Source organism: Capsicum annuum, chromosome 6, assembly GCF_002878395.1.
Source record: "Capsicum annuum cultivar UCD-10X-F1 chromosome 6, UCD10Xv1.1, whole genome shotgun sequence".
In the NCBI taxonomy this organism is placed as follows: Eukaryota; Viridiplantae; Streptophyta; class Magnoliopsida; order Solanales; family Solanaceae; genus Capsicum; species Capsicum annuum.
The window spans coordinates 210,301,658-210,315,122 of record NC_061116.1 but is presented as its reverse complement, the minus strand read 5'-3'; the positions used below and the strand labels follow the sequence as shown (position 1 = coordinate 210,315,122).

At 31.5% G+C, this 13,465-nt stretch overlaps 1 protein-coding gene across 1 annotated transcript; it reads left to right on the top strand.

Moving 5' to 3' along the window:
* The first annotated feature begins 6,065 nt into the window (after positions 1-6,065).
* Positions 6,066-10,973, top strand: LOC107852980. Its single transcript, XM_016698016.2, has 4 exons — positions 6,066-6,685; positions 7,266-7,331; positions 9,761-10,651; positions 10,743-10,973. The coding sequence occupies exons 1-4, from the start codon at positions 6,095-6,097 to the stop codon at positions 10,830-10,832; spliced, it is 1,638 nt and encodes a 545-aa protein (XP_016553502.2). The 5' UTR covers positions 6,066-6,094; the 3' UTR covers positions 10,833-10,973.
* Positions 10,974-13,465: the final 2,492 nt, after the last annotated feature.

Below are 13,465 nucleotides of genomic sequence, written 5' to 3'. Positions count from 1 at the left end.
ACTTTTATAAATGTTCCACAATAAATTGTCCCCCTTCTATCAGTGAAGTTTATAACGCTATCTGCCCAACTTGTAAGAAAGGTATGACGACAGCTGTGCCCCAGGTTAATGGTCTAACTGCTACAAAGAGTTTGTGAAGGAAGTGGTGAAATACATGGTGATGGATGACTTGGTTGTTAAGCCCATGTCCGCCGTGTCTAGCATTACCAGTCTTAAGAACTTCTTTAATGTCAATGATTTTGGTGCCCTGCAAGAGCAAGTCGTACAATTTGGAAGGGAAGAGGTAATATTCACTTTAATTATATTCCCATTGATGTTATATAGTTATAATTTTATACTCTCTCACCATAATTCAACTTGTTTTCATTAAGAACAGTTATATATGTAACTACTATTTTTTCATAGCTATATATCGACACTTTTATGGGATTAGTTGTTGTACTCCAATCACTTTAGAAATTAACCTATGAGTAATAAAGTATGGTCTCAAAACATGATCCTAAGTTTTTTTTTCTTTCAACCCTACCGCCTCATGCAAATGCTATGGACTCCAATACAATGTTATAAACGCCTAAGATAATGTCGTGACACTACCATCGTGCAGTTTAATCCTACATCTTAAAAAACTTTGCTTTGACATGTGTTAATTTTTATTTGTTGAACAATATTGTTCTTACTTTAGAAAGTTTGTCTCATTTCACAGGCGCTTCAGCACCTGAAATTATCTTTGGAGTCTAAAACAATTATGACAAATCTCTTCATGACCCTTGTAAAAGAGGAGAAATAGCTAGTCGTTGGACATAATGTAACTCTATATTTCAGTTTAGTACAATCTTTTTTCTCCATGGGTGACTCGAGAGTGCAGAGCCGGCTCAAGGGCTAAGCTTAGACCCCAAAATATTTTAGGCCCCAAATTATTTATTATTAGTTGACCTTATGTGTTACTTTTTTGAAAAAAATAATTAAACGAAGTAACAAAAAATACAAGTAGTGAATTTTATTATAATATCAAAATCAAATTTTAGAATTTGTTCTACTATTCGAATTAGTTCCTATATATTCTCTTTAATTTGAAGTTTTTAAATTATGGATCTCAATTTATGTGACATACTTTACTTATTATTCTACTTTAAAAATAATAAATAACAATTTTGCATTTAAAGGCTAGAAAAATATACATCAAATAATGTATGCACGCTTTTTATAAAAATAAAAAAAGTTCAGAGCCTCGTAATGAATTTTGGCTTTAGGCCACCGGATAGCGGTTGAGCCGCCCCTGCGACAGTGTTTGCTATTTGATCAACCTTTCATTTTATTCAATTCAATTTGGCTGCTTGGATTACTCTTCTTTTTTTTTTTCCTTATATATGACCTTTTTGTTAGGTGAAAGTTTTCTGAATTAGTTAACTCCTCTCATTTAACAGGCGTTGGATATACTGAAGGCGTCTTTGGGGTCGAAAACAGTATTCACAAGTATTTTTATGAGCGATGCAAAGCAGAAAAGGGTTGTCTCACCAATTACAGAAGTTGTCTCAATAACTATCAAAGTTGTTTGACAACTTTGCTAAGTTGTTTGACAACTATGTAAAGTTGTTCGACAACTTTGATAGTTGTTGATACAAGCAGCTCCACCCTTAACCAGAGATCGAGGGTTCGATCCTGGGTATAAAGAAAATTTTGTTGGGACCCCTGCCACCTTAATGGGTCCTGCAACGCGCGATCCGGATTAGTCGGGGCTCCAACGCGGGCACCGGACACCGGATGGGAAACCAAAAAAAAAAAGTTATTGAGACAACTAATGCAGTTATCGAACAACTGTCCTAGTTGTTTTAACGACTTTATTTCTTTTAACTTAATAATATTGTGGACCCACTTATCCTCTTTTTTTTTAATTAAAGACTTGAGAGGGTCTTTAAACTCATTTTTCTCGATTTGCTCCTTCATCAATGACGACTTTTTAGGGACGGTTTCTTCCCACAATTTTCTCCAATTATTCAGAATTTTGAAAAGAGTTAGCCCCCCTCCCACACACACAATTCTTATTCACTCTCATCTTATCAAGTTCAAAAATTCTTCGTCTTATGAAATTTTATTAAATTTTTTTTCTAATTTTTATCAACATTATTATCCAATCTTTGATAGCACAATGGTTTTTAATTTTAGGAAAAAAGTTCAATAAATTATGCCTTAAAATGTCGGTCGATCTCTTGGCATCACTTATTATTAGTTGATCTAAGGTTATTCCATTAATATTATCTTTTCGATAATTACACCATTAAATTATATCTTATTATTATGTTTGAAGTTTCGCAGAAAATTTACATGTGCCCCACCAAGAAAGAAAAGCAGCAATTTCAAAGAGACAGACAAAAGGATAACCGCTTCCATGTCACATCGTATTGATCATTGATTACTATAGAGATATGTTGTGATTATTACCTGATTAAAAATAGCTAGGTAAGAATTGGGATTTATGGGATACAGGAAAGTAGCACGTCATGTTTGTGAATCTTTAACATATCCCATTATATAAATTGAAGTAGACCAATTTAGGCTTTAATGTTAGTATAGTTTTAGAAGATTTCATTGAACTAAATTTTCTTATTTCAAGTATCATGTTGTGAATTTTATACTGATACGTTTTCATTATTTTTGGTGGTTTAAATAGCAATTTTAAGTTGGCAATGTCTTGTAGTAGTTGTTTACATGCATCTCTTTTTGGATGCCTACTCGAACTTATATTTCAACTTTTGCCTATTAGTCAGTAACCAGGAAAAGAATAACCTTCGGCCGAAAAGAAAATTAGATTTGCGACCTCTAAAACCAACAAACGAGTGATGAGTCTAATAAATTGAGGAGAAAAAAATCACTTTTTTTAAAAGTATGGGAAAGTATGATGTAATCAAAACTATCAAACAAAAGCAACAACCTAGAAAAGATTCAAGCTATGATGTTTCACCTTATTTTGAAATTGATAGTTGTCTTTGTGTGAGAATGTAATCCTGCTGTTAGGAAAAATACTACAGCATTGATATTGGAACTGAAATTATTAATAATAAGAGAATAGTCACAAATATTGTGTCGTGCCAAACCACTGTCTTAAAAGCGATTTCGGCCCTACTTCGGTGCAAATCCTTCTAGCCGGCCGCTCCCCAAGGTTCCACAGCTACTTTCAAACTCATGCACTCGTGGCTGGAAGTTTGGAGGGTGCCTAAACCAATTGCCCAAAAGTTGATTGAGAATTGAAAGCCAAGATTAAGGCAAAGAATTGATGGAGAGAGTATTTTGTTTTCTATGTTTTCTACATCTTTAGTTATATATCATTTACGTTTCATCCATTAAAAGAGCGAAAGAAGACACACAGAGTTAATGTATGTAATGTAACATTACTCTTGAATAAATGACAAAGTCGTAAAGGCTAGCTAGTAACTTTCAGACTTCTGAATATTTCTTCGTTCACAAAGTTACATTTAATCGTCATTTGAATGAATGTACATTTATGAAGTAGTAACTCTCACATCCTACAAACTCTTATGACTTGCGAATGTTCACACAAATTTATTACAGAGAGTTATGAGAGTTTTTAATCTTTGCATTAATTAAGAAGGAATTATCCTTCACCTGTTGCTATAATTCACTTCAATGCTATCCTGTAGTTTAATCCTACATCTCAAAAACCTTTGCTTTGACGTGTGTTAGTTTTTATTTGTTATACTATGTTCTTACTTTAGAAAGTCTGTCTCATTTCACATGCTCTTCAATTGCTGAAATTATTTTTGGAGTCTACCCGAGTAAAAGCGGAGAAATAGCTAGTCGTCAGACATATGTAACTCTATATTTAGGTTTAGTATAATCTTTTTCCTCCCTTCCCTTGGTGACTCAAGGGGGCCTTTCATTTTATTCAATTCAATTTGTCTGCTCGGTTTACTCTTTTTTATTTTTTTATTTTTTTATTTTTTTTTGTATATGACCTTTTTGTTACGTGAAAGTTTTCTGAATTAGTTAACTCCTCTCATTTTGCAGGCATTGGAGATACTGAAGGCATCTTTTGAGTCGAAAACAGTTCTCACAAGTATTCCCATGAGTGGTGCAGAGCGGAGAAAAACATATTAAAACAGAGAATAAGCCTTTAAGACATACTATAGTTTGTTTTTTCAGTTTATATTTTTTGTCCTTTTAGCGGTGTCCTTTATATTTCAGCTATCCATTGCTTATAAATCTCAGTACTACTTTGTCTAGTTTGATACTCTTTTTTATTATTATTTTATTGGCTTAGTTTCATCTTTTAATTAGCATATTATTGAATTTTAGATATTCATCAACCATCTCCAACCTTATAGCTACGTCACACAAACTATTTGAAGAGAATTTACTTACATAGAGATGTAATAGAAAAAGTCGTGATGTTTCGATTATTTTTAAGCTTGAAAAATGTGGGTTGCGCTCAAATGTACTTAATGTAGCAGTAAGCATTGACAGTCAAAGCAAAAGAAAACGGAGGGAGTATTTTCTGCATATTTAATTTGGCTAGGCCATTAGCAACATAGCTTGGTTCCCTTAATGCAAATAGTTTGGTGAAGCCCCTAGAGATTACCAGTGATACCTTTTTTCAGCATATCCACCATAATCTTCAAGACTTGATGAGAAGGTTTATCCCAGTAAATCAGCCTCCATATTGGAATTGATCTCCATATTTCCAGATTTCTACTAAAATCATTCCAAGAATAAGAATTATCACCATATCCTCTTTTGATCTCCATATTTACAAGTATAGCCTTTGCTTCCAAATATTCCAGCAAATGACAACATGGGTGAATTGTAAGGTCGTCTTGTTAATTCATATATATCGACAGGTTTATTGCTCCATCACTCTCTTAGCCTAGTATTCCATCCATAGGCATTCTTTCTAAATATATTTATTTCAAATTTATTGTCCATTTTAACAAATCAAGAGTGTTTTATTACTTTTTCTCATATTACTCTCAATAGTAAATAATTAAAAAAAAATAGTTACAGTATATTTAAAGGTTTAAGATATCATTAATATAATTAATTTTATAAAATAAATTTTAAATTAATATTTTCTTAATAGGTATATCAAGTCAAAAGTGATCAAGAAAATAAAACAGATGGGTATTAAACACTTCTATTAATGATACCAAAGGGAGTTTGAGTTTGATGTGGACTACAAGAAATTTATTGCAACTCCTCATGTGCCTACACACTATCCGAATCGAGACGTTATTACTCATTATATCTTCACTTTTAATTGTCCATATTTCAAAAGTAATTTTCACTTTTATTTGTTTCTAACATATGAAGAATAGATAATTATTTTTTTAATATTTTATATTTATAATTAATTACTTATTCCATAAATTGTTTTTCATAATATAATACTAAATATTACTTAATTTAATATAGATATTATGAGAAAATAATCATATCAAACATTATTTTAAGATGTGCAAAGTCAAAAGTACTTTAGACAAGTAAAAAACTAGAATTAGGAGTACTAGTGTGCCATTTCTTTGGACAAAATGTTACTCCTTCCATTCATTTTACTTGTTCAATATATTAAAAATAAATGTTCAATAATACGTATTCAATTTGAGAAAATCAAATCATAATTTATTCATCTTTACTCATTTTACCCTTAAGCATTAAATATGATTCATCACTTAATGTATTTTCTCAAAAATTAAATTTTTTATATTCAAAATATAATATGATAAATTAGTTTTCTACATATTACTTCTTAATGTATGTATCAAATCAATAGGGGATAATTGTTGATGTACGGAGGAAGTACGTTTCATTGAGTTATTCATTGCCAATTCCTTTAATTCTCCACCTCCTATTTTAGAGATTAGCGAAGAAAAACTTTGATTAGTGTACCGTCTTGTTAACATGCAATTAATTGGACTGTTAGACTACTGTGTTAATTAAGTATGATCATGAAGTAACCAACCCTTTTTTTCTTCTTTTTGGTTAAAGTAAGCAACCTTATTTAAAGGTAGGTCCTCAACATATGAGTTTAATGGCCTGAGTGTTTTAAAATTCTGTCAATCCTCTTTATTCTCAGATAGCTGCAATGGCGACTTCAAAGACCAAATTGAGCATGAAACTTTTGATTGACCTTAAAGCTAAAAAAGTTCTATTTGCTGAGGTTGACAAGGACTTTGTAGATTTTCTCTTTCACCTTCTTTCATTGCCAGTAGGAGCAATCACTAACCTACTGAAGGAGAAAGGAATGAATGGGTGCTTCCCTAACCTCTACCAAAGCGTGGAGAGCCTGAGTGACACCTATATTCAGTCTAAGGATATCATTTTACGACCCAAGTGTCCTGTTGGAGTCTCTTCAGTTCCTCTTTTGTTGTTTAAACACTTGCCTACTCAAAAGGCTCTTTATAAATGTTTGTCCAACTGCCGTTATGTCACTGAAGATTATGACTCTAACTGCCCGAATTGTAAGAAAAGTATGATGTATACTGTGAAGATTGCTTCACCCGTGGCAGCCTCTACAAGTGGTTTTGTGAAAGAGGCGGTGAAATATATGGTGATGGATGACTTGGTCGTTACGCCCATGTCCGCCGTATCTAGCATTACTGCTCTTAAACACTACTTTAATGTCAAGGATGTTGGTGCTCTGCAAGAGGAAGTTGTACATTTTGGAAAGGATGAGGTAGATCACTTTAACTATTCCTTCCCCGCAACTTATCTGTTTGGTGTTGTAGCTTAGTGTACTTTTTTTTAGTCTTGAAATATGTCAATTTATATCAATTTTTCTTTAAGATTCCACGTTCAAGACTTAAAAGTGTACAGTTAAGAATATAAAGTTTTGACTCTTGAAGTTGTAGCAAAGAGAGTACTATTTTGTTGTATGCATGGTAAAAATATAGTCATGGTTGGTTTTTATATGTTTCATTGTTATATGCTTGGATTCATTAATTGTTTTCTTATTTATTATATATAGTTATTCCATAAATTATTTGAGTTAAAAGCTTTACTTTGGTCAATTGGGCTCTAATAGTCGCTCTACCTTGTTTTGTAACTTGTGAGTTCAGTGTAGTGTAACTCATTTTGTATTTAGTCTTTTTTTAAAGTTTTATGTTCCCCAAACATTAAAGCTCATACGAGTGTGATTCCAATTTTTCCATTTGTAACACTGCCATTGCATTTCTACAATCTTTTCTTTTATGTATGTGTTTTTTATTTGTTGGAGAGTATTCTCAGTTTAGAAAATTTCTACTATAATTTTGCAGGCGCTGAAGTTGCTGAAATTATCTTTGGAGTCGAAAACAATTCTGACGAGTCTCTTTGTGAGCCGAGTAAAATCAGAGAAATAGCTAGTCGTTAAGCATAATTGAGTTGGATGTTTCAGTTTAGTAATTTTTCTTTTAATGGTTATCTTTCCTTTTGCTTCCAGTAAATCGTAATTTCTGATTTGTATTTTCAGTAATGAATGCAAAATCTTATTATATCTTGTTTATGTTTTTTTTTTTTTTTTTTTTTGAATATTCTATGCCCAAGCATTTATCTTATATTTAACTGTAGCTTGTCTTCCATCTCCAACTTTATGTACGGGTGGGTGCGGTCAACTATAAGCTCCCTGTCAATCAAAGTAGCAAAAGCAATACCTAGCAATGAACCTCCGTCGAAGAATACGTAAGGTTGTTCAATGTCTCAGGTTTCACCTGTGGCAGCTGCTACTAAGGGTTTTGTGAAGGAGGTGATTGAAATACATACTGGGTCAGGCCTGTGAAAGCGTTGTTACTGCATATTTGGCAAGGCCATCAGCATTTTGGTTTGTTACACTTTGATACACTCTCCCCATAATTGTATTTCTACTTGTTTTAGCCATTTTTGAAATATTTGAAATATCATGAAAAATAACTTTCTTTTTTCCTATTTTATCCATAGCATTAATTGTTTTATCTCCAAATTAATTTTAACACACAATATAAATATCATCTAATATGGTGTTAAGGTAAACTATTCATATTAGTAATTATTTTTCTTAGTGGCGTATCAAGTAGAAAGCCGAAATTGATGAATTCAACAATTAAGATCCCAAAACAGAAAATTATGAATATAAACTAGATTAAAAAAAAAAAAAAATCACTGCTGAAAGCTCTATTTGTACCAAATTTGGTAATAATCCGATAACCAAATTAAATGAAACTACAGATGAATTTGTCGATAAAGACACTCCATTTATGATTTGTTTCAGTTAGCACTTAAATTGTTCATATTGCTACTTTTTTTGTGGGAATAATTTAAATATTTAAGAGATGCTTGGGAATAAATAGAAAAATAGTTTTTCAAAATTGTAGTGTCTAATAGAAATACTTTACTTAAATTCTTTCTAATAGGATGCAATTAGTGATACCCTGCGCTTTGCACCACTAGATATCAAAAATTCTTGTGAGTGCTTCTACATGATTGCTGCTGAAAGCCTTCACTGGCCTTGTAACCATGTAGTCAGGTTTTTATAAAAATCATTCCAACCTCTCTCATGACATGATTAGACAACGATTTAAAGTATATTTTAGGTATATTACATACATTTTAATCTAAGATAACTATATTAAAAGTCTTTTATACGTTTGAAACTCTATGTGAAGCCAAACTAAAACTTAGATTAAGTTTTGTACATCGTTAGTGTATTATGTTATAATAGATCATCAACTAAAATCTAATTAATTTTCTATTTCACAAGTTATATTTCTTTTTCTACTCCTCTCTCTTCTCTTCAAGGTTTCTCATATTCCTCAATATCTTAATTACTTGTCTCATAATCCATTTACTATTCCAATATCTTTGTTAATTAATCTCTAGAAACTTAAATGTTGAATAAACAAATGATAATTTAATTTATCAATAAAGTTAAGTCAATTAGCTCTACATCTCATATATCCATATTAACTTCTTATCTTGTTCTTTAATTTTTTTTTTTTTGTTCTTCCTCTGTATTGATTTTTCGAATCATTTTCAATCAAATCATACTTTTAAGTTTTTTGTGAATTTTACTCGGGGTTGATAATTGTATTTAATTTGTATTGGAAATTATATTGTTATCATTTTTTCTTGCCAAAATTTCAAGGAAAAGCAATGAAAATTTAGATATTATTTGGGGCATTGAAGAATTTTATACTTCTGATTAGTATGAAGTTGAGAAAAATGGATTAAAAATTTTAGTTTTAGAAAAAGAAAATATAGTTGACTAACAAGATAAATATAAATTAATCTTGATAGAGCTCGAAAGGACTCATTTTCTAATCATATTGAAAACAAGACAATTGTAATTTATAATAGTTTTTATAGTTTTTGAATTTATTAGCTTTAGGTTTAAAAAATTTAATTAATTTAATATAATTCAATTTTAAAAATTAGTCAAATTAACATTTAAAAAACAAAACACGCCAACTAAAAAGTAACGGAGGATGTATAATTTTTTAAAAGTCTAACATAATCTGTAGTTTGGGATTTATTATTTTGGTGTAAATATTAACAACAGTTGAATATCACTGCATAAATAATTACAAAAGCTAAATATGTTTGACAGTTAATTAATAGGGGATACTTCATAGTGGTACATATAAACTTATCTATAACCAAATATCAGGGTTACTCATTTTTAAGGCAAATACTTGAATTTTTCTAGGTAAAAACTTCAATAAGGAGTATTTTACTCCTAAAATAACTGTATATTATCAATAGTAATTAAGAAGAAACTACAACTTGGCTAAACATAAAGTCTCCTGATGCATCCAGAATACTACCTCTACAAGAACATTACTTGCAGTGTGCAGCAGTGAGCAGCCCAACCAGAATGACGACTTCTTCTGGTTCCAAACTGAGTTTGAAGCTTTTGATTGACACAAAGGCTGAGAAAGTACTATTTGCTGAGGCTGATAAGAATTGTGTGGATTTCCTCCTTCGCATTCTCTCTTTGCCAGTGAGCACTGTCATTAGGCTTCTCAACAAGGATGGAATGAGTGGATGCTTGTCTAACCTCTACGAAAGCGTAGAAAATATGAATGACACCTATATTCAATCGAAGGATATCCTTTCAAAACCCGCGTCTTCAGATAATCTTTTTATAGTACTTGATGATGTTCCCACACAGGAGAAGAATACTTTTTATGGATGCAACAACAACGTTGTACCCATGACTTCTTATTTATGCAGCAACAACAACAACAACAACGTACCCGTGACTTGTTATGGATGCAACAACAACGTACCCATGACTTCTTATGGATGCAACAACAACAACAACGTACCCATGACTTCTTATGGATGCAACAACAACAACAAGAACGTACCCACGCATATGGGGCATTATGGACAAAACTACACTATTTTTTATTCCTGTTCCACGTATGTGACCGAGGACCCTAATGCTATCTGTCCAAATTGTGGAAAATGTATGTCAAAGAAGTTGAATTATATTGCTTCTCGGGGAGTGAAGGGAGCTGTGGCTACCAAAGGTGGATTTGTCAAGGAAGCGGCGACATACATGGTGATGGATGACTTGGTGGTTAAGCCTATGTCAACCATATCTAGCATTACACTTCTCAGCAAGTTTAATATCCAGAATGTGAGTGTATTGCAGGAGAAAGTGGTATATTTAGGAATGAAAGAGGTATTCCGTTAAATTTGTATGCTCGTATATCATGTCCTTTTAGCCTGGTGAATTTTTTTTTGAATTAGTTTGTACTTCTCTGATTTTACAGGCCCTGAAAATGCTGAAGGCATCGTTTCAGTCAAACACAGTTCTCACAAGTGTTTTCATGAGCGGTACCAAGCGGAGTAGAACAGAATAAAACAGAGAATAAGCTATATGACATAATGGAGTTGGATGTTCCAGTTTATATTTTTGGTCCTCTTAGAGGTTTCCTTTGCTTTGTAGGTTCTGTTAGGCATTGCTTATAAATCTTAGTGCTACTTTGTTTAGTTTGGGATTCTTTTCAATGTCTTATTATCTGCTTATTTCATCTTTTAATTATATATCTCTTCAGCTTTCTCAAGCATATCATCGAATTTACAGATTCATCAGTCATCTACAACATTATAGACGTTCTGTAAATTATTTGAAGAGTACTCACTTACGCACAAATCTATATATTATTAATAAGAGAGGATAAAGCCCCGCAATAAGCAAAGTGTCATCCTTATAAAAAGCCACTTGGAATGTTAATACAAGAAATTAGTTAGGTTTAGTTAGTAGTTGTAATTTTTAAATTAATTTGTACATTTTTCGTGGGAGAATGTGGAAATTCTTTTAAGAGTTTTCTCTCACTTATTTATTAATAGATATTTATTATTATTCTATTTTAAACTTTAAAAATGGGGAAGTTATCAAGTCAGTTTCACCTTCTCAACAAAAAAAAAATATCAGTTTTAAAAAATGATAAAGACACCATATCTCTCTTTTCTGCTAATAATTTGTAGCACTATCCCTCTAAATGGGTCGTTTCGTATTGATTTTCTCTAATTGACCATTCAAATTTCTATATCTTTTCTGAATAACTTTTGCATTATAATAGAAACAGCACCTTTCAAAAGACATCCACCAAAGATCAATTGTAATTAGTAAACAATAGGTTAACTGCTACAGACATTTTAATGTTAAAATATCACGAATTCTCATTCGTTTGAAGAAATTAGCAAGTGAGAAAAATCATGTTACAATTTATGAAGGTGAGTAATTTCTGTTTGCGTTAACTATTTATTTTTTAATTGATTTCTCTAATTCATCTGTGAGATTTATATGCACTTCTTTTGTGATAGAATGGCTGAGAAGAATTGCTCTTCCTTTGGTGCTTTTGCGGATGGGTTTTCAGGTTCTGCTTTTTTTTTTCTTTCTTTTATATGAATGATAAAGATGTGCAAAATAAGGATGTTATTGAGGGACTTAATAGGATATAATTTAGCCAAAGGGGCTGTGGACTTTGCATTGAGTGGTCAAAGGTATTGCCAATTTTTTGTTCAAAAATCCATCATCTCCTTAAAAAATTCAATTTCATTTTGTTTCGCAAATGATTATGCTACAGTAGTGTAACAAACAGTATGAGGCCCGAGATTTCTTGAAAATCTTCATTTAGCGTCCGGCCTTGATATACTTTGTTTGTGGTAAATTTTTATCCATATCATGAATTTAAAGTGAAAAAAATTGTGAAAGATAAAAATATATTCCCTACAAGTATGTTTTTTTGGCTATTGATTAGTCCTGCTCAAAAGAGGAAGACATTAATGTTTCAAAAATAAAGTAAAAGATTGGCGAATGATGATTGTTTGACTTTTATAAAGATTTTATCTTAGCTCTTTATTGAACCTTCCCTTCATCAAGAAAAAAGATTCATATGCAAACTTATTGGGATAACACAAATAACCCTTTTCAAACATCCCTTTTCAGAACATATTTTCCGCAGGCTTGCAAATACTCTCTTGCTTCACTTGGCGGTTGTCGATGAGTTTATATTAATTTACATTATATTTTGAGTACGGAAATTGAGGTTTCTTTCTCGGTATCATCAAAATTCAATACATCTACGAAAAATTGACATCACAAGGTTGTGTAAGTTCACAATTTTCGATCTGTGATCTCAATTGTTGTATAATCACTTTTCAGTTGTGTTATGTCCATATTTTCAAAGCCCTTCTTCATGGATAAAAAAATTTATTATTCGTCTTCTAGTTTATCTCTTTTTGCAACAGTGTAGTGTGTTTCAAGGATTTTTCGAGTAGGCGACCAATCAAATATGACATGATTGCATAAAATTATACATGGTCTTCATCTAAGATTTATGGGTTGTTTAATTTCTATTGTGCAGTTTTATGTACTTGAACTTTTAATTTGAATTTATTTGTACTTTGTTTGATCATCTGAGAATGTGACAACGTTAAATGATTAACTTGAATTTTAGTTACAAATCACAAGTCTGGCGCAAAACTAATCACATGTTTGAAATATTTTCTCACTTGATAATAGCTCTAGCATTTAATTTTGCCAACAAAGGTAATATATATGGAAGTTTCGATCTAGACCTCACCAAGGGTACAATTTTCAATATATTCTGCTGGATATGATTTGAGAATAGTCAAATTTAAACTATGTAGTAAAAAAAAAATTAGTGCAGAAGATATTAGAAAATTAGAAGATGCAAAGCAATAGGATTAATAGGTAATTATGATGTACGTCACGAAGGAAACATTATTGTTGATACCTGAGATCAGGGTAATTCTCTTGGCGATTTGAACTTTATGTTTTTTCTTTCGTTCGGAATGTGATGGACACTTGATGTAGTCACTATTATTTCTTGGTAATGGACATGTTTAATAGTTCTTGCCCGCCTTGCTAGTACAAATTGTTTGCCTTTTTATTTTTTCAGATAAAAGTGGTAATTTCTCTTTATTAACTTTCTTTTTTTAAAAAAAAAAGGTATATGAGCTTCTA